Source organism: Salmo salar, chromosome 23 (genome assembly GCF_965601325.2).
Source record: "Salmo salar chromosome 23, fSalSal1, whole genome shotgun sequence".
Taxonomy (NCBI): Eukaryota; Metazoa; Chordata; class Actinopteri; order Salmoniformes; family Salmonidae; genus Salmo; species Salmo salar.
The window spans coordinates 46,605,734-46,628,606 of record NC_138313.1 but is presented as its reverse complement, the minus strand read 5'-3'; the positions used below and the strand labels follow the sequence as shown (position 1 = coordinate 46,628,606).

Below are 22,873 nucleotides of genomic sequence, written 5' to 3'. Positions count from 1 at the left end.
ATCGCGCTGGAAAAACACTCGATCACTGCTACTCTAACTTCCGCGATGCATACAAGGCCCTCCCAGCCCTCCTTTTGGCAAATCCGACCACGACTCCATTTTGCTCCTCCCTTCCTATAGGCAGAAACTCAAACAGGATGTACCCGAGATAAGGACTATTCAACGCTGGTCTGACCAATCGGAATCCACGCTTCAAGATTGTTTTGATCACCCGGACTGGGATATGTTCCAGGTAGCCTCAGAGAATAATATTGACGTATATGCTGATTCAGTGAGTGAGTTGATAAGGAAGTGTAGTGGCATACTGTGACTATTAAAACCTACCCTAACCAGAAACCGTGGATAGATGGCGGCATTTGTGCAAAACTGAAAGCGCGAACCACCGCATTTAACCATGTAAAGGTAACTGGGAATATGGCAGAATACAAACAGTGTAGTTATTCCCTCCGCAAGGCAATCAAACAAGAAAAATGTTAGTATAGAGACAAAGTGGAGTCGCAATTCAACGGCTCAGACACGAGACGTATGTGGCAGGGTCTACAGGAAATCACAGACAACAAAAAGAAAACCAGCCACGTCACTGACACCGACGTCTTGCTTCCAGACAAACTAAACACCTTCTTTGCCCGCTTTGAGGATAACACAGTGCCACCGACGCAGCCCGCTACAAAGGACTGTGGGCTCTCCTTCTACATGGCCGACGTGAGTATGACTTTTAAACGTGTTAACCCTTGTAAGGCTGCTGGCCCAGACGGGATCCATAGCCACATCCTCAGAGCACGCGCAGACCAGCTGGCTGGTGTGTTTATGGACATATTCAAGCTCTCCCTATCATAGTCTGCTGTCCCCACATACTTCAAGATGGCCACCATTGTTCCTGTTCCCAAGAAGGCAAAGGTAACTGAACTAAATGACTACCGCCCCGTAGCACTCACCTCCGTCATCATGAAGTGCTTTGAGAGGCTAGTCAAGAATCATATCACCTCCACCTTACCTGCCACCCTAGACCCACTCCAATTTGCTTACCGCCCCAATAGGTCCACAAATGATGCAATCGCCATCACACTGCACACTGCTCTATCCCATAATACCTATGTAAGAATGCTGTTCATTGACTATAGCTCAGCATTCAACACCATAGTACCCCACAAGCTCATCATTAAGCTTGAGGCCCTGGGTCTCGACCCCACCCTGTGCAATTGGGTCCTGGACTTCCTGACGGGCCGCCCCCCAGGTGGTGAAGGTAGGAAACAACACCTCCACTACGCTGGTCCTCAACACAGGGGCCCCACAAGGGTGCATACTCAGCCCCCTCCTGTACTCCCTGTTCACCCATGATTGCGTGGCCACGCACGCCTCCAACTCAATCATCAAGTTTGCGGACGACACAACGACGAGACAGCCTACAGGGAGGAGGTGAGGGCACTCAGAGTGTGGTGTCAGGAAAACAACCTCTCACTCAATGTCAACAAAACAAAGGAGATGATCGTGGACTTCAGGAAACAGCAGAGGGAGCAGCCCCCTATCTACATTGATGGGACAGCAGTGGAGAAGGTGGAACGTTTTAAGTTCCTTGGCGTACACATCACATACAAACTGAAATGGTCCACCCACACAGACAGTGTGGTGAAACCCTCACCAACTTTTACAGATGCACAATTGAGAGAATCCTGTCGGGCTGTATCACCGCATGGTACGGCAACTGCACTGCCCTCAACGGCAAGGCTGTCCAGAGTGTAGTGCGGTCTGCACAACACATCACCGGGGGCAAATTACTTCCCCTCCAGGACACCTACACCACCCGATGTCACAGGAAGGCCAAAAATATCATCAAGGACAACAACCACCAGAGCCACTGCCTGTTCACCCCGCTATCATCCAGAAGGCGAGGTCAGTACAGGTGCATCAAAGCTGGAACCGAGAGACTGAAAAACAGCTTCTATCTCAAGGCCATCAGACTGTTAAAGAGCCATCACTAACACAGAGAGGCTGCTACCAACATACAGACTTGAAATCTGCCCACTTTAATAAATGAATCAGTAGTCACTTAATTAATGCCACTTTAATAATGTTTACATATCTTGCATTACTCATCTCATATATATATATATGTATATATATATATTATATATATATATATATATATATATATATATATATATATATATATATATATATATATATATATAGTATATATATATTGGATTTTATACCATCTATTGCATCTTGCCTATGCCGTTCTGTCATTGCTCACCCATATATTTATATGTATATATTCTTATTCCATTCCTTTACTTAAAATTGTGTGTATTAAGAAGTTATTGTGGAATTGTTAGATATTGCTGCAATGTTGGGAACTAGAAGCACAAGCATATGTGACCAATAAAATGTGATTTGATTTGACACACACACAGACAGCTTTTTAAATGATAAATGTTTTGTCAAACAAAAGATTCAGGTTCAGTTCATTTATAAGGACTAACCCTTATAAAGTGTATTTATCTCCAATAAGCAGAGAAATTAGATAACTAGATTATTGCAAGTATATCTAATTTTTTGTTGTTGTTGTTGTTGAGAATATTCTTATTTCAAATAGTATCAGGTGATAAGCATAATGCTTTCGACACTAACAACACATGTTACATTGTTACATGTGGCCCCATACTGTGTGATAACTTGCCCAGCTATGGGGCAAGATGTCACAACTGATCAGAGTGTTTTCTACCAATAATAACTTAAAAGTGGCAATGTGTAACTTTTTGGGCAACCTTGACCAAATTCACATAGAAATGTGTGTTATAGATCTGTCATTCTACTTGAAAGCAAGTCTAAGAAGCGGTAGATCAGTTCTATGTGTGCTATTTCTATGCTTCCTGTTCTTGTTCACTATGGTCTATTTATTGCCTTACCTCCTTACTCCATTTGCACACACTGTACATAGACTTTCTTATTTTTCTACTGTGCTATTGACTGTACGCTTGTTTATTCCATGTGTAGCTCTGTGTTGTTGTTTGTGTCGCACTGCTTTGCTTTATCTTGGCCAGGTCGCAGCTGTAAATGAGAACTTGTTCTCAACTGGCATACCTGGTTAAATAAAGGTGAAATAAAATATAATAACGTTTTGTTTTTGTGTCTTTTACTTATGGTTTTGTACACCAGCTTCAAACAGCTGAAACAACAATATTTTTTGTCTATGGAAAATATATTTCACAGCTGTTTAGATGGTACAATGATTATCTACACTATACTAGCTTATTGTGTCACATAAACTGAAATTAGGCACATGCACCGAATACAACAATACTAGACCTTACAGTGAAATGATCTTTTCATCAATATTTAAATGGTTCTTAATAGATATACCAATGCTGAGAAATCTACACTTAAGTGGTCAAGTGTGACAACATGCCCCCGTCTACATTCAGATTACCTTTACATGCACAGTAATAATTCGATATTAAACTGATTATGGTAGTAGGTAGATTATGCAATAGTCATGTAAACACTTTACTCTTCTTATCTTAATTGGTATAAAGTCTAAATCGAAGTAAGCATTACACGGATTAAAAACACCTGGCTTTCCGAGCAATCTTTCGAATTATTAGGATATGTAAATGCGGACTCTGGGCCAATCGTGCTCCACCTTATCGGACTCCCGATCATGATCGGTTGTGATACACTCCGAGATCGAACCAGGGTCTATAGTGACTCTAACACTGAGATGCAGTGCCTTAGACTGCTGCGCGAGTGAAGTTCGTAACAAATGATTACAGCTTTGTTTATGTCCGAAATCAGAATCAAATATGCTTCCCAAAAATAACATGGTCGCTGCAGTACTTAATGTGAGCCTGCCGGAACAGGATTCGAGTTGCCTCTTCGTTAATTGTCCTGCCCCACGGCTTGATATTCTAAGAGTTGATTCGGGTTGGGTTGGCCGGTGTTTGCGTAACATTGTAACCTTTGTTTGAGACCAATGCATGGCCATGGCTATGTTAGTAGCGCGCCTGTATCTCTCACAGACCTAGAATGAGAGATTCATTTTGTATGATCTGCCTCCCTCTCTCTGCTCTGATAGACATGAGCCTACAACTCTCTTATTTTCAGCGTTGCACTTCCTCATTTATTTGTTTCTAGAATCATAGACGCGCGTAGGGTTCTGGAGGAGCTGCAGCACCCCTGATGAATTGAAATACATTTGCCAAAGTTAACTATAGAATAACTGCTGTTTAGAAATAAATTAAATAATTCAGAATGTCCTACTACACCATGAAAATGCCCATAACTTTGCCACAGAGGATCAACAGCTTCTTTAATTGCTGTGGATTGTGTGTAACCTAATCAAAAGGCATGGCCTACAGTCGGGAACGCGCGGCAAATCTGTCAGTGAACAGCATGCAGGCAAAACAAGCCTTTCGCAATATGTCAAATACAATCGCGAGAAAACACAGGTTTGAAACCAAATGGCTACTGCTGGGGAAAAAATGGTGCTAATCTGTCTGCTACCAAAAATATTTCATCAACTTCCAAATATTGTTTTACATCGCATCGGCCATCCCCGGCGAGTGAGATGCTCATCATTGGGGTGAGTCAGTGAAACTAGAATGCATGTTTAGGACTAGAATTTCCTCTTCATATTGTAGCCTACAATATGTGTCTCCACACACCTAGGCCTAGGTTATTAATGGATTCAGGGTCGTTTTTATTGATCTCAGATTCTCAGTTTGTCAGTGTCAAAGTAGCCTGTCATTTCGATCATTTGTGCGCCATTTAAAAAACGAACTCCAGTCATGTAAAATGATGTAGAATTTCATGAAATGCGTTTAAAAAAAAAAATCCCTTACCAATTTTTTTCCTGGCCCTAGGCTACTAAAATGTTCCCCATGTATAAATGCCTCTACTCTATTGCTCTATGCCACTACCCAAATGCGATGACATGCATGCAATGCTTTATTAAAAATGCTGTTGTGTTGTTTTTCTCATGATTTCCCAGCCCGCCCCCCCCCCCCCCCCCCCCCCCTCTCCCGCTCACTGTTAGTTCCGGCACCTCCCGATTTACAAATGAAGCGCAGGATCACTGTGCTAGAAACTTTCTTTTGATTGGCGATTTTCTGCATTTATCAGAGTGCCACCAGGTAGCCTTTTTTCAGATGTGTCCATGTAAACAGGATGATTAGGGGAATCGTTCTTCAAGCAAAGCAATAACTACTATATGGATCTAACTATCCACAATAATCGCATTATTGTGTGCATGTAACCGTACTCAATGAGAGTTTATTTTCCTGTGCCAGGTAGCCTATTCTCCCTCACAGACTCCACCCCGTTGTTATTTCAGCATATACTGTATAGTTCTTTACCGACGGAGCAGTCGTTAGAAAACTATCTAACATATGAGCGAGCAACTCAACACCGAATACCGACTATACTGATGACCAAATTAATTATTTCCAGATCAGAATTTGTTTAGACGAGAAACACGCACATTGCGCTCTCGGTTGGAAACCTTGGAACTTTTATATTGCCTTCCGAGTTTCGACAATGAGTTTCGGGGCTCAAGATAAAGTCTTTCTGTCTGCTTTGCAGCCCAATACCGCGGTCAGTACTTACGCGATCCCGTCCGAGATCCAACTCGAGGGGAAAGGGGGCAACCTGTCGGATGAGATGACCCGGGCCAAGCGGGTCCAGCAGCAGGTTGCTATGCGTCTCGCCGAGAAAACCTCGACGCTTTCACGACAGAACGGCTCAGCCACACACTATACCTCCTCAGGTAGGACCTAGCCTCCTATGGCGACATGGTACTCAAATGTACGGTAGGCTACCTACTACATTACCGCGCTCAGAGAGAATTTACTGATCTGATTAGATTTGATACATAAGCAAACTATTGACAGCTCAATCCACCAATCCACCTGTAGCATCTGTCGGTAGAACTGCATTGCAATGTGATGCATTTGCCTCATGGCACAACAAATTGCTTAATACTGTTATATAAATATAACTTTCTTTCTTCAAACATGTATACAACAATGTGTAAAATTATCATAAAGTCTACAAATGTTAAATTTCCCACAATCCTCTAAAAACAGTCATTCTGCAAGTTATTGCAAGAACTTAAAATATTATTTAAAATTAAAATGACTATTTAAAATACTTTTAAATAGAGCAACATACAGGAGTTGGATTTATTCTTAACTTTTTTAGTTAAATTAAATGAACAAATCATGTAAACAACTTGCATGAATTCTTACTAATTATATATATATATTTTTTATTCAATACATTTTTGTCATTTAGCAGATGTTGTTATCCAGAGCAACTTAGAGTAGTGAATGCATACATTTTCTTACTTATTTCCCCCATACTGGTCCCCCGTGGGAATCAAACCCACAACTCTAGTGTTGCAAGCACAATGCTCTACCAACTGAGCCACACAGGACCACCCTAGAATAATTGTTTAGTGTTGTATACAGTGTATAAAAACTACCTGATCCAGTTCTGCCACTCATCTCTCTCCCCTCTCTCTCTTCACCTCCCTTTCTCTCTCCCCCTCTCTCTCTCTCCCCCTCTCTCCCCCTCTCCCTCTCTTCTCTCCCCTCCCCTCTCTCTCCACCTCCCTTTCTCTCTCCCCCTCTCTCTCTCTCCCCCTCTCTCCCCCTCTCCCTCTCTTTCCCCTCCCCTCCCCTCTCTCTCCCCACCACCCTTTCTCTCTCCCCCTCTCTCTCTCCCCCTCTCTCCCCCTCTCCCTCTCTTCTCTCACCCTCTCTCTCCACCTCCCTTTCTCTCTCCCCCTCCCCCTCTCTCTCTCTCTCCCCCTCCCCCTCTCTCTCTCCCCCCCTCTCCCTCCCCTCTCTCCCCCTCTCCCTCTCTTCTCTCCCCCTCCCCCTCTCTCTCTCCCCCTCTCTCCCTTTCTCTCTTTGCCTCCCCCCTCTCTCCCCCTCCCCTCTCTCTCTCTCCCCCTCCCTTTCTCTCTCTCTCTCCCCCTCCCCTCTCTCTCTCTCTCCCTTTCTCCAACTCCCTTTCTCACTCCCCCTCTCTCTCTCCCCCTCTCTCTCCCCTTCCCCTCTCTTTCTCCCCCTCCCTTTCTCTCTCTCTCTCCATCTCTCTCCCCTCCTTTCTCTCTCTCTCTCTCTCTCTCTCTCTCTCTCTCTCTCTCTCTCCCCTCTCTCCACCAGCTACCTCAGTCTTTGTATAAGCCTGTATGGAATAGAATCAACTTTATTTTTCCCTTTGTGTTTTGGGTTATAGCAGTGCTTTACCATGAAGTTTTGACACAATGTCATCTTTAGCTGACAGGCTCAAACAAGCATGGCTTTCATAGATCGGTTAGTTAACAATGTCATTATCAGCTATACGCGCACTTAAACAGGGCAGACGCACGGTGTGTTGTTGTTGTTGTGATGCTAAATGGCCAGATAGCTAGCAACAATGACAAGAACCTGCCATGTGGAGAATCGTTAGTGGCTGGTTTCATCTAGTTTTATCTTGGTCTTGTTTTGACTGTTCTCACGTCTTTGCTAATATGACAACAATAAAATAGCTAGCTAACCATCAACTGTTGCAATGTATTTGGGAGACAACAAGTGCTCATTGTCCAAATGTATTTATGTTTTCAATAAACATTGGAGACTAAATATAGTTGACATGTTGTCAACAATCTAAGCCAACCCCGTCGTTTTTTCCCACACTTGCGCACAATTCGGTTTTGTTGTTAAACAAACAACCCGTCTATAAAATTAACTCACTGCCAGCAGAGAGAGAAAGAGAAAGAGAGAGTGAGGAACTGTCGCCAAGGACTAGGGTGAAAGAAATAGCTTCAGTCTAACAAGGCCTAGGACTAGGGTGAAAGAAATAGCTTCAGTCTAACAAGGCCTAGGACTAGGGTGAAAGAAATAGCTTCAGTCTAACAAGGCCTAGGACTAGGGTGAAAGAAATAGCTTCAGTCTAACAAGGCCTTGAGTGAGAATGAGATAGCTTCAGTCTAACAAGGCCTTGAGTGAGAATGAGATAGCTTCAGTCTAACGAGGCCTAGGACTAGGGTGAAAATAAAGAGCTTCAGTCAGACTTGGTTCAGTCAGACTAGGTTCAATCAGACTTCGTTCAGTGAGACTTGGTTCAGTGAGATTGAGTTACAGGTCTGTCTTAGTCCGCTTTAGAGAGGAGAGGGTTTAATGTATATGTGGTTAATGAGAAGCGGAGAGAACAGGTTTCTATGATTCTTGTCAGGGAAATTACATATCAATGGTCTTTCTTTCTGTCAACACAAAGCAGGCTGGGTGTCTAACTGGTCTTGTTATGTAAGCTCTCTGGGACTGTCAAGGATTAGCTAAGCTGTGGTACTCCCTGGATGTTAAGTTAAAGGTTTCTTAAAGTCTTCAGAGTTAGCCCAGGTGTTAAATTAGCTAAGCTGTGGTACTCCCTGGATGTTAAGTTAAAGGTTTCCTAAAGTCTTCAGAGTTAGCCCAGGTGTTAAATTAGCTAAGCTGTGGTACTCCCTGGATGTTAAGTTAAAAGTTTCCCTAAAGTCTTCAGAGTTAGCCCAGGTGTTAAATTAGCTAAGCTGTGGTACTCCCTGGATGTTAAGTTAAAGGTTTCTTAAAGTCTTCAGAGTTATCCCAGGTGTTAAATTAGCTAAGCTGTGGTACTCCCTGGATGTTAAGTTAAAGGTTTCTTAAAGTCTTCAGAGTTATCCCAGGTGTTAAATTAGCTAAGCTGTGGTACTCCCTGGATGTTAAGTTAAAAGTTTCCTAAAGTCTTCAGAGTTAGCCCAGGTGTTAAATTAGCTAAGCTGTGGTACTCCCTGGATGTTAAGTTAAAGGTTTCTTAAAGTCTTCAGAGTTAGCCCAGGTGTTAAATTAGCTAAGCTGTGGTACTCCCTGGATGTTAAATTAAAGGTTTCCCTAAAGTCTTCAGAGTTATCCCAGGTGTTAAATTAGCTAAGCTGTGGTACTCCCTGGATGTTAAGTTAAAAGTTTCCTAAAGTCTTCAGAGTTAGCCCAGGTGTTAAATGACGGTGTTCAGTAGTCAGTGACAGTGTTAGCACCAGGTTGCTACCAGGAGAGACTGAACATTATTTTGATGATGACAAAGAGCATATTTTCATCAGAATCATTAAGCATATGCTCTTGAGTGGCGCAGCGGTCTAAGGCACTGCATCTCAGTGCAAGAGGTATCACTACAGTCCCATAGGGCGGCGCACAATTGGCCCAGCGTCGCCCGGGGTAGGCCGTCATTGTAAATAAGAATTTGCCTAGTTAAATAAAGGTTAAATACATTTGTTTAAAAAAAATGTGGACTTGTTCATCCATTTAGAAAAAGAACAAGCAGAATAAAGTCAGTAATTTGCAAGCCACTGCTGAGGTCACAGCCCTTTTGAGGATTGTGTTCCACGATATAATGTAACCAGTTGATATTACGGTTTCAATAAATTGCACTTGCTTTTTTATTGACTTTAATATATATGTGGCAATTTAGCAACTATGATTTGTTATCTATAATGGTTATGAGAAATTATACATTATTGTGCACTTTTGACATAGGCCTATAGATAGATGTGCATGTATATATATTTCCAATGCCTTATGTTATAAAAAAAAAAAATTCCCATTTGAGTACTCGATTATTCAACCCCCAAAAATAGGTGAGTACTCAAACAGTTTAAAAATGTCAAATGCCCATACCTAATGTTGACTCACTGATCCAAACCTCTCACTTCATGAGGTTTACAGTACATTGCCTTCAGAAAGTATTCACCCCAACACACACACATTTTGTTGTGTTACAACCTGAATTTAAAATTGATTAAATTGGGATGATGTGTCTCTGATCTACACACAATTCCCCATAATGTCAAAGTGGAATTATGTTTTTAGAAATGTTTACAAATTTATTAAAAATGAAAAGCTGAAAAATCTTGCGTCAATAAGTATTCAACCCTTTTGTTATGGCAAGCCTAAATACATTCAGGAGTACAATGTGCTTAACAAGTCACATAATAAGTTGCATGGACTCACTCTGTGTGAAATAATAATAGTGTTTAACATGATTTTTAAATGACTACCCCATCTCTGTACCCCAACGCCTCGCAAAGAAGGACAGTTATTGATAGATGGGTAAAGATTTTTTTAAAAGCAGACATTGAATGTCCGTTTGAGCATGCTGAAGTTATTAATTACACTTTGGATGGTGTATCAATACACTCAGTCACTACAAAGATACAGGTGTCCTTCCTAACTTAGCTGCTGGAAAGGAAGGAAATCGCTCAGGGATTTCACCATGAGGCCAGTGGTGATTTTAAAGCATTTACAGTTTAATGGCTGTGATCGTAGAAAACTGAGGATGGATCAACAATGTTGTACTTTCTCTACAATACTAACATGAATGACAGAGTGAAAAGGAGGAAGCCTTTACAGAATAAAACTATTCCAAAACATGCATCCTGTTTGCAATAAGGCACAATAGTAATAGTGCAATTTGTTTTTGTCTAAGTTAACTTTTGTTCTGAATACAAGGCGTTATGTTTGGGGCAAATCCAACACAACACATCACTGAGTACCACTCTTCATATTTTCAAGCAGAGTGGTGGCTGCATCATGTTATGGGTATGCTTGTCATCGACAAGGACTAGGGAGTTTTTTTAGGATAAGAAGAAATGGAATAGAGCTAAGCACAGGCAAAAATCCTAGAAGAAAACCTGGTTTAGTCTGCTTTCCAACAGACACTGGGAGACAAATTCACCTTTCAGCAAGACAATAACCTAAAGCACAAGACCAAAATATACACTGGAGTTACTTACCAAGACGTCATTGAATGTTCATGATTGGCCTAGTTACAGTTTTGACTTAAATTGGCTTGAAAATCTATGGCAAGACTTGAAGAATTTAATAAAGAATAATGTGCAAATATTGTACAATCCAGGTGTGCAAAGCTCTTAGATACTTACCCAGAAAAACTCACATATGAAATCGCTGACAAAGGTGATTCTAACATGTTTTGAGGGGTGTGAATACTTATGTAAATGAGATATTTCTGTGTTTCATTTTCAATACATTTGCAAAAACATTTCTAAAAACATGTTTTCATTTGGTCATTATGGTGTATTGTGTGTGTAGATGGGTGAGGAAAAAAATATATTTAATAAATGTTGAATTCAGGCTGTAACACAACAAATGTTGAATAAGTCAAGGGGTGTATCCTCTAGGCAGCCAGAGACACATACCTGAGAGGAACAGTACAACATGTCTTCTTCTATCTAGGTCAACTGAGTGCAAACTGAACATACAAACACAGTAGCTCTCCCAATTCATGTTTAAAGCAGGACTACGTTGAAATAGATAAAGGGTTGCACTTAGACAAATTGCTAACTACACTAACTACAGTGGCGGCCGGTGCCGTTTTAGGATGAGGGAGAGCGATAAAGTTGTTTATGAGCGTGGCCTTATTTCTATTACAGCATAGATTGAATCCCCGAGCTGACAAGGTACAAAATCTGTCGTTCTGCCCCTGAACAAGGCAGTTAACCCACTGTTCCTAGGCCATCATTGAAAATAAGACTTTGTTCTTAACTGACTTGCCAAGTTAAATAAAGGTAAAAACAAAAAACAAAGCCCTAAGCTTAACCATTCGGAATTAATGCCTAAATTGTTAATCTTGCATTTTTCAGTGTTATTTGCCTCGAAGCGAGCATAGAAGTAGTTTAGCTCGTCTGGTAGGCTCGTGTCACTGGGCAGCTCTCGGCTGTGCTTCCCTTTTGTAGTCTGTAATAGTTTGCAAGCCCTGCCACATCCGACGAGCGTCGGAGCTGGTGTAGTACGATTCGATCTTAGTTCTTTACAAATCTTTTCCGAGATGTGAGATAATTAACTTAATATCTGTAGTATCATATAGCTTTGGAATCGTTACATTACATACTGTAGCAGGCTCAAGGGTGTGGGGTTTCCATGTCACGAAGTTCAATAACAAAACAGGCACCAGTAGCACAATTAGAATGCAGATGGGGAGTTAATTAGGGGTTTTTAGACACGGGGAAAGAAGGGGGAATTCACAGATAAATCTTCCTGAGGGGATTGCACCTTTATTGAAATTCCGCTTTACATGAATGACTAACTATTACTCTGCAGGGAGAAATGTAATGGCTGCAAATAGAGGATACAAATAAACATACCATAATACATACTTATTTGTAACATATTCATAACATTTGATCAATAATACGAAATATTGTGATGTATTGATGACATTATTAACAGAGAATTAACATATCATTGATTTGGAAAAGGACACAATGAAAATTGATACTTCAATTCACGTTTGTAAGCCTGTAGGCCTAGACAGCAGCCTGATCTCTGGAAATAGACTCCCAATTTCGGATGTTTGAAAAGGTCCTTAGGACGTGGATATATATCTTCATTGAATGAATCAAATGAATTCAATGAATCAAATGTATTAAATGTTTGGCCAGCACTGGGTGTGAATTCATGATGCTCGGAGTGGGAGCACATTGCTTAGATTACTGCACCACCAAAGTTTATAATGCTGTAGCAAGCCATGAGAATACTCAATGATATTTGATGGTAAGAGTGCATTGTATTTAATTATTTTAATTATTTTGTTGGTTTTAAGCCTTACCCTAGTGGTTAGAGCGTTGGACTAGTAACCGTAAAGGTTGCAAGATCAAATCCCTCGACCTGACAAGGTACAAAATCTGTCGTTCTGCCCCTGAACAAGGCTGTTAAGCCACTGTTCCTAGGCCGTCATTGTAAATAAGAATTTGTTCTTAACTGACTTGCCTAGTTAAATAAAGGTATAAAAAAACAAAGCACTAAGCTTAACCATTCGGAATTAATGCCAAAACTGTTAATCTTTAAGTTTACCTTGTAACCACGCGGAATTAATGCGGCAAAAAAATTGACTTTCGGCCATAATATGTCGAATTTCGAAGGGAAACTTTGAGATCTTGTTGTAGACAGACCAGGTATGAGGTGCCTGTTGAGTGACAATTAGTGTTTGCATGTTGTCAGCAGGGTTAGGCCCGAGACCTTGGGGTGCTGTCTCTCTGTCTTTCTCTCTCAATTTCACGCCTCTCACGCTTTCCCTCTCGCTTTCTGGCCTCATTCTCCACCAACCAGTTTGTTGCCTGTTCCCTGAGGCTCTGACTTAGCCAAGTATGAAGCTCACACACCCCTCCCTCCAGCCTACCTGCCTGGGAACACACAAACGCGTGCACACACACACACCCACAAGTGCAGTCTTGTAGTCTTTAACTTTGTACTGTCAAATCAAATTGTATTAGTCACATGCGCCGAATACAAGAGGTGAAATGCTTACAGTGAAATGCTTACTTACAAGCCCCTAACCAACAATGCAGTTTAAATACGAATAAGAATAAGAAATAAAAGGAACAAGTAATTAAAGAGCAGCAGTAAAATAACAATAGCAGGGCTACATACAGGGGGTACCGGTACAGAGTCAATGTGTCGGGGAACCGGTTAGTCGAGGTAATTGCGGTAATATGTACATGTAGGTAGAGTTATTAAAGTGACTATGCATAGATAATAACAAAGAGTAGCAGCGGTGTAAAAGAGGGGTGGGGGGCAATGCAAAGTAGCCATTTAATTAGATGTCCAGGAGTCTTATGGCTTGTGGGTAAAAGCTGTTTAGAGTCCTCTTGGACCTAGACTTGGCACTCTGATATCGCTTGCCGTGCGGTAGGAGAGATTACAGTCTATGACTAGGGTGGCTGGAGTCTTTCACAATTTTTAGGGCTTTCTCTGACACCGCCTTGTATAGAGGTCCTGGATGGCAGGAAGCTTGGCCCCAGTGATGTACTGGGCCGTACGCAGGCAGTAATGCAACCAGTCAGGATGCTCTTGATGGTGCAGCTGTAGAACCTTTTGAGGATCTGAGGACCCATGCCAAATCTTTTCAGTCTCCTGAGGGGGAATAGGTTTTGTTGCGCCCTCTTCACGACTGTCTTGGTGTGCTTGGACTGTGTTAGTTTGTTGTTGATGTGGATACCAAGGAACTTGAAGTACTCAACTTGCTCCACTGCAGCCCCGTCGATGAGAATGGGGGCGTGCTCGGTCATCCTTTTCCTGTAGTCCACAACATCTCCTTGATCTTGATCATGTTGAGAGAGAGGTTGTTGTCCTGGTAAAACACGGCCAGGTCTCTAACCTCCTTCCTATAGGCTGTCTCGTTGTTTTCGGTGATCAGGCCTACCACTGTTGTGTCATCTGCAAACTTAATGACGGTGTTGAAGTCATGCCTGGCCATGCAGTCATGAGTGAACAGGGAGTACAGGAGGGGACTGAACACGCACCCCTGAGGGGCCCCTGTGTTGAGGATCAGCATGGCGGATGTGTTGTTACCTACCCTTACCACCTGGGGGTGGCCCGTCAGGAAGTCCAGGATCCAGTTGCAGAGGGAGGTGTTTAGTCCAAGGGTCCTTAGCTTATTGATGAGCTTTGAGGGCATTATGGTGTTGATCACTGAGCTGTAGTCAATGAATAGCATTCACACATAGGTGTTCCTTTTGTGCAGGTGGGAAAGGGCAGTGTGGAGAGCAATAGAGATTGCATCATCTGTGGATCTGTTGGGGGCGGTATGCAAATTGGAGTGGGTCTAGGGTTTCTGGGATAATGGTGTTGATGTGAGCCATTACCAGCCTTTCAAAGCTCTTCATGGCTACAGACGTGAGTGCTACGGGTCGGTAGTCATTTAGGCAGGTTACCTTAGTGTTCTTCGGGCACAGGGACTATGGTGATCTGCTTAAAACATTTTGGTATTACAGACTCGGACAGGGAGAGGCTGACAATGTCAGTGAAGACGAACAGTAACAGTTTACGTCCTGGTAATCCGTCTGGCCCTGCGGCCTTGTGAATGTTGACCTGTTTTAAGGTCTTACTCACATCGGCTGCGGAGAGTGTGATCACACAGTCGTCCGGAACAGCTAGTACTCTCATGCATTTTTCAGTGTTATTTGCCTCGAAGCGAGCATAGAAGTAGTTTAGCTTAGGCTCGTGTCACTGGGCAGCTCTCGGCTGTGCTTCCCTTTGTAGTCTGTAATGGTTTGCAAGCCCTGCCACATCCGACGAGCGTCGGAGCTGGTGTAGTACGATTCGATCTTAGTTCTTTACAAATCTTTTCCGAAATGTGAGATAATTAACTAATATCTGTAGTATCATATAGCTCTGGAATCGTTACATTACATACTGTAGCAGGTTCAAGGGTGTGGGGTTTCCATGTCACCAAGTTCAATAACAAAACAGGCACCAGTAGCACAATTAGAATGCAGATGGGGAGTTTATTAGGGGGTTTTATACTTGGGGAAACAAGGGGGAATTCATCAATCACCTCACAGTCCACAAGCCATTCACTTTGTCCATTCCGTTTTCCAGGTGTAATCCTCACACTCGGGTTCTCGTCCAATCTGGTCTGGTACACAAGGGAGGTAGTCTGACAGTCCAGGTCGCAACGGGTAATCACACCGATATTGTTCTCGCTTTCTCACTCTTCATACCACTCTTGGTTCTCTCCCACTCTGCCCCTTTGTGCAGGCTGCTTCCTCCTTTATCCGCAAGCACTCCCTGGCGTAACCAACCACAGCCTTTCCTCGTTGGGGCAGGAAGTCCATATAAGGCCCGGGGTTGGAGCCAGATACCTCCCCTCAATAACCACTCGCCTCACCGTCTACCATAGTACTTTTGAGAAAAATAGCCAAGTTTCTCGACTCATTCCCTGACTTTGAGAAGGGATTGCGTGACAATTAGTTAATCAACTGCGTGACGCAGCATGATAACGTGAACGCGATTGGTCGGCAGTCTGCTAAGTGGGGCGTTATACGTTCCTCCATTCACTGTCTAATAAGATCCCTATCTCCTTTCTCTAACATCTCTGGCAACGGCATCATGCAATGCACCCTGGACTGAAGAGGCAGACAAATAAGAGAATTGTGGTGGGCCCTCTGTTAAACTACACATTTCTTCGAAGTAGGAATATCGCATAAAATATATGATCAATGTCTCATTGGATAGAAGACATCTTCCAGAGTTATGACATCAGCCAGTATTGAAATCTGACATGTATGATCGACGTTTTAACGATCTAAACGTCGTATTCCTATTAACTTCCAGTGTAGAGAGAGACTTTATCACTGTGGTACGTTAATACAGGATGGATTTCTGCCTGCTTGAACGCCAATAACTCAGATACACATGAAATGACCCAAGGAATCGATAGAACATCAACTCAGAGATGCACACAAACAATAACATCGAAAATGGGTGAATATTTACTTCAATTAATACCTAAACTTTACCGTCGAAAACCTGTGGACAGGGATGGTGGATGGGCGTTAACTCTGCGATCTGGCTCTGAGCCTCGCGGGTTCAATCCCAGTTTTAGGCACTAGTTTGGAATCAGAAGTCAATTTCACCATTTTCTGTGAGATCTTGTTGAATATTTGTTCACACCAGGTAAATGAAGGATCTGTTACGACCAGTCGATGGCCATGACTCCCCTTTAATCTAAGCAGTCATGTCACAGCATGTGAAAAATGTACATGTAATCACATAGTTCTTTTCTGCTGAGCTCCCTCCCTGGTTCTCACAAACATATTCCATATTTCCTCAGGACAGGATGTAATACCAGTCTATATATGAAGCGTTTATGTCCTAAACTCTATATCCACCATTTTTTTTTCATATTTTTTTTTCCCATTAGAAACGATTGCTTATTTTTATTTATTTATTTTCTTTAACCTTTATTTAACTAGGCAAGTCAGTATGGGGGCCTTCAAGTGTGTGTGTAACATTTTACTGTTCTCAGATAGATTAATTCATAGATTTTATGTGTATGAAAATGTTTTTTGTTGTTGCAAAAATGCTATATATCGATTATTGAGCTGGAATGGAATGTTTGTATCCTGTATATTTGACTGTGATATGGGGTTGTCTCACCTAGCTATTTTAAGATCAATGCACTAACTGTAAGGCACTCTGGGTAAGAGCATCCGCTAAATTAGAAATGTCAAATGGAAATGTTTTACATACAGATCTCATATTAATGTATTTAATTATTATTCTTAGATGTTTTTATAAATAATTTTGATGTCATAAATGTATCATTTGTATAGTTGTTTATTAAAAATGTATTTATTTTGTTCCATTTAACTGTAAAACCTAGCAGTACTACTTATTTCTCTGACAGTGAGGCGGATATACATCATTTTACAAAATAAAACGGATTATTTGTCTCTCTGAAATGAAACCATCAAGTGACAGATTTAAAAAAAACATGAACAATAACAATTGGATGTTATAGAACAATAACAATATGTATGTTATAGAACAATAACAATAACAATATGTATGTTATAGAACAATAACAATAACAATATGTATGTTATAGAACAATAACAATAACAATATGTATGTTATAGAACAATAACAATAACAATATGTATGTTATAGAACAATAACAATAACAATATGTATGTTATAGAACAATAACAATAACAATATGTATGTTATAGAACAATAACAATAACAATATGTATGTTATAGAACAATAACAATATGTATGTTATAGAACAATAACAATATGTATGTTATAGAACAATAACAATATGTATGTTATAGAACAATAACAATATGTATGTTATAGAACAATAACAATATGTATGTTATAGAACAATAACAATATGTATGTTATAGAACAATAACAATATGTATGTTATAGAACAATAACAATATGTATGTTATAGAACAATAACAATATGTATGTTATAGAACAATAACAATAAACTGTATTTATTGAACATTAACAATAGTAATATTCTGTATTTATTGAACATTTCTATTGAGCGGTGTAGTTTTACATACAGTATTTGTAGTATGCATATTGCACAACCTGTTGAGACAGAAACTTTCATTTGGCCTTGTTAACTAGTTTCAGTGAAGCCAGATAACTGTGTCAACCACCTGTTGCGTGTCTCTCTCTGTGTGTGTGTGTGTGTGTGTGTGTGTGTGTGTGTGTGTGTGTGTGTGTGTGTGTGTGTGTGTGTGTCTGTGTGGTTGTGTGTGTGTGTGTGTCCAGCCTCGTCCAGCTAGTAAAGCCAGATAACTGTGTCAGTGTGTGTGTGTCTGTGTGTGTGTGTCTGTGTGTGTGTGTGTGTGTCCAGCCTCGTCCAGCTAGTAAAGCCAGATAACTGTGTCAGTGTGTGTGTGTGTGTGTGTGTGTGTGTGTGTGTGTGTGTGTGTGTGTGTGTGTGTGTGTGTGTGTGTGTGTGTGTGTGTGTCTGTGTGTGTGTCTGTGTGTGTGTGTGTGTGTGTCCAGTCTCGTACAGCTAGTAAAGCCAGATGTGTGTGTCTGTGTGTGTGTCTGTGTGTGTGTGTGTGTCCAGTCTCGTACAGCTAGTAAAGCCAGATAACTGTGTCAGTGTGTGTGTGTCAGTGTGTGTGTGTCTGTGTGTGTGTGTGTGTGTGTCTGTGTGTGTCTGTGTGTGTGTCCAGTCTCGTCCAGCTAGTAAAGCCAGATAACTGTGTCAGTGAACTGCAGAGGTCAGTCAGTCTGTTCTGCAACTTCTTCTGACTTAGCCTGTCACTAACACATGACTCTGTAATTACACACACACACACACACACACACACACACACACACACACACACACACACACACACACACACACACACACACACACACACACACACACACACACACACACACACACACACACACACACACCACCCTAAGATCACTGCTCTTTATGCCTCTCAGTGCTTTACTTATGCAGAAACGTTTAATTAGTCACTGTTTCTCTTCCCCGAGGATGCTGGGTTGGTTCCAAATAGTATTTATTTAGTTTTAAGTATTTTATCTGTGCTTTATTTGATGTTATCTGGAGTAATACGACCAGTGGAGTAGCCCCGTTGCAGATCTTGACCCTCCGGCGCTACAAGCTTGCTCAATCAAACGCTCAAGGTGTTAGAAAGAAAACAAATACTAATTGCTCCCAGGTCAGGTGGGTGCCTGTAAACTACTACGTCATACAGCAATAACACAGATACACATGAAAACAGGAAATGACCCAGAGGATTGATAGAACATCAACTCAGAGATGCACAAAAAAAAACTATATAACATTCAAAAATGGGTGAATATTTATTTTAACCATTCGGAATGAATGCTTAAACTTAAGTGTCAAAAAGACGTGGATAGGGATGGTGGATGGGCATTAACTCTGCGATCCGGCTCTGAGGCTCGCGGGTTCAATCCCAGTTTTAGGCACTAGTTTGGATTCAGAAGTCAATTTCACCATTTTCTGTGAGATCTTGTTGAATATTTGTTCACACCAGGTAAATGAAGGATCTGTTACGACCAGTCGATGGCCATGACTCCCCTTTAATCTAAGCAGTCATGTCACAGCATGTGAAAAATGTACATGTAATCACATAGTTCTTTTCTGCTGAGCTCCCTCCCTGGTTCTCACAAACATATTCCATATTTCCTCAGGACAGGATGTAATACCAATCTATATATGAAGCGTTTATTTCTCTTCCCCGAGGATGCTGGGTTGGTTCCAAATAGTATTTATTTAGTTTTAAGTATTTTATCTGTGCTTTATTTGATGTTATCTGGAGTAATACGACCAGTGGAGTAGCCCCGTTGCAGATCTTGACCCTCCGGCGCTACAAGCTTGCTCAATCAAACGCTCAAGGTGTTAGAAAGAAAACAAATACTAATTGCTCCCAGGTCAGGTGGGTGCCTGTAAACTACTATATACATGGTAAACAGTTGTTGTCCTTCTACCTATAGTAGACGGTAACTAAGGAGGTCAAAATAGCAGATCATATGTTTTGGTGTGTGTGTGTGTGTGTGTGTGTGTGTGTGTGTGTGTGTGTGTGTGTGTGTGTGTGTGTGTGTGTGTGTGTGTGTGTGTGTATGTGTGTGTGTGTGTGTGTAAACAGGAACATGAGTTGTTGGTCATGTATTATGTATGGATAAGGCCTAGTTAGTTAGTTTACAACACTAACTCTGGATGAGCGTCATCTTTGTAGCACCCAATGTTATTATGACAAGAGATTCCCTTATCTCTGCTCTGTATTATCTCTGCTCTCTGTACTATCTCTGCTCTGTATTATCTCTGCTCTCTGTATTATCTCTGCTCTCTGTACTATCTCTACTCTGTACTATCTTTGCTCTCTGTATTATCTCTAATCTGTATTATCTCTACTCTGTATTATCTCTACTCTCTGTATTATCTCTACTCTCTGTATTATCTCTACTCTACACCATCTCTACTCTATACTATCGCTGCTCTCTGTACTATCTTTGCTCTCTGTATTATCTCTGCTCTGTACTATCTTTTCTCTGTGCTATATCTGCTCTGTACTATCTCTACTCTATACTATCTCTGCCCTCTATACTATCTCTGCTCTGTGCTATCTCTGCCCTCTGTACTAATTATCAAAGACTCCAGCCACCCTAGTCATAGACTGTTCTCTCTGCTACCGCACGGCAAGCGGTACCAGAGCACCAAGTCTAGGTCCAAGAGGCTTCTAAACAGCTTCTACCCCCAAGCCATAAGACTCCTGAACACCTAATCAAATGGCTACCCAGACTATTCACATTGCCCCCCCTCCTCCACATCACTGCCACTCTATTGTCATCTATGCATAGTCACTTTAATTAACTCTACCTACATGTACATACTACCTCAACTAACCGGTGCCCCCGCACATTGACTCTGTACCGGCACCTCCCTGTATATATTGTTATTTTATACTGCTCCTCTTTAATTATTTGTTACTTTTATCTCTTATCCTTATTTTTTTGGAAACTGTACTGTTGGTTAAGGGCTTGTAAGTAAGCATTTCACTATAAGGTCTACACCTGTTGTACTCGGTGCATTTGACTAATAACATTTGATTTGATCTCTGCCCTCTGTACTATCTCTGCCCTCTGTACTATCTCTGCCCTCTGTACTATCTCTACTCTGTACTATCTCTGCCCTCTGTACTATCTCTACTCTGTACTATCTCTGCCCTCTGTACTATCTCTGCCCTCTGTACTATCTCTACTCTGTACTACCTCTGCCCTCTGTACTATCTCTGCCCTCTGTACTATCTCTACTCTGTACTATCTCTACTCTGTACTATCTCTGCCCTCTGTACTATCTCTACTCTGTACTATTCATATTGCTTTACTATCTCTACTCTGTACTATCTCTGCTCTCTGTACTATCTCTGCCCTCTGTACTATCTCTACTCTGTACTATCTCTGCCCTCTGTACTATCTCTACTCTGTACTATCTCTGCCCTCTGTACTATCTCTGCCCTCTGTACTATCTCTACTCTGTACTACCTCTGCCCTCTGTACTATCTCTGCCCTCTGTACTATCTCTACTCTGTACTATTCATATTGCTTTACTATCTCTACTCTGTACTATCTCTGCCCTCTGTACTATCTCTGCCCTCTGTACTATCTCTACTCTGTACTATCTCTGCCCTCTGTACTATCTCTACTCTGTACTATCTCTGCCCTCTGTACTATCTCTACTCTGTACTATCTCTGCCCTCTGTACTATCTCTGCCCTCTGTACTATCTCTGCCCTCTGTACTATCTCTACTCTCTGTACTATCTCTTCCCTCTGTACTATCTCTACTCTGTACTATCTCTGCCCTCTGTACTATCTCTACTCTGTACTATTCATATTGCTTTATTATCTCTACTCTGTACAATCTCTACTCTTTACAATCTCTACTCTGTACTATCTCTACTCTGTACTATCTCTGCCCTCTGTACAATCTTTACTCTGTACTATCTCTGCCCTCTGTACTATCTCTGCCCTCTGTACTATCTCTACTCTGTACTACCTCTGCCCTCTGTACTATCTCTGCCCTCTGTACTATCTCTACTCTGTACTATTCATATTGCTTTACTATCTCTACTCTGTACTATCTCTGCCCTCTGTACTATCTCTGCCCTCTGTACTATCTCTACTCTGTACTATCTCTGCCCTCTGTACTATCTCTACTCTGTACTATCTCTGCCCTCTGTACAATCTCTACTCTGTACTATCTCTGCCCTCTGTACTATCTCTACTCTGTACTATCTCTGCCCTCTGTACAATCTTTACTCTGTACTATCTCTACTCTCTGTTGTTTCATGTCCCATATCATTAAACTAGTTATACCAATGTCATGTCCCATATCATTAAACTAGTTATACCAATGTCATGTCCCATATCATTAAACTAGTTATACCAATGTCATGTCCCATATCATTAAACTAGTTATACCAATGTCATGTCCCATATCATTAAACTAGTTATACCAATGTCATGTCCCATATCATTAAACTAGTTATACCAATGTCATGTCCCATATCATTAAACTAGTTATACCAATGTCATGTCCCATATCATTAAACTAGTTATACCAATGTCATGTCCCATATCATTAAACTAGTTATACCAATGTCATGTCCCATATCATTAAACTAGTTATACCAATGTCATGTCCCATATCATTAAACTAGTTATACCAATGTCATGTCCCATATCATTAAACTAGTTATACCAATGTCATGTCCCATATCTTTAAACTAGTTATGTCAATATCGTATCGATGTTTAATTTAGGTGTGGTGGTGAAAAACACAAGGTCTCATAGTTTTGGTTTGATGTTTCAGGTCCTTCCTTAGTGTTGTCTTTAAATTGGATCAGTTTTTGGTGGGCTGATTCAGGTCCTTCCTTAGTGTTGTCTTTAAATTGGATCAGTTTTTGGTGGGCTGATTCAGGTCCTTCCTTAGTGTTGTCTTTAAATTGGATCAGTTTTTGGTGGGCTGATTCAGGTCCTTCCTTAGTGTTGTCTTTAAAT

At 41.3% G+C, this 22,873-nt stretch overlaps 1 protein-coding gene across 2 annotated transcripts in view; it reads left to right on the top strand.

Annotated features, from left to right (window-relative positions):
- The first annotated feature begins 4,561 nt into the window (after positions 1 to 4,561).
- Positions 4,562 to 22,873, top strand: part of LOC106584766 (plakophilin-3) — a 65,515-nt gene continuing 47,203 nt past the window's right edge. Inside the window, exon 1 of one of the 2 annotated variants that reach the window (XM_045706500.1) lies at positions 4,562 to 4,582. Coding sequence is in view for 1 of the 2 variants with exons in the window: in XM_014170314.3 (XP_014025789.1) it covers positions 5,536 to 5,764 (229 nt within the window). In the remaining variant the exon portion in view is untranslated. Of the gene's footprint in view, positions 4,583 to 5,110; positions 5,765 to 22,873 lie in introns of those variants that run through there. The other variant, XM_014170314.3, reaches the window with a different exon arrangement.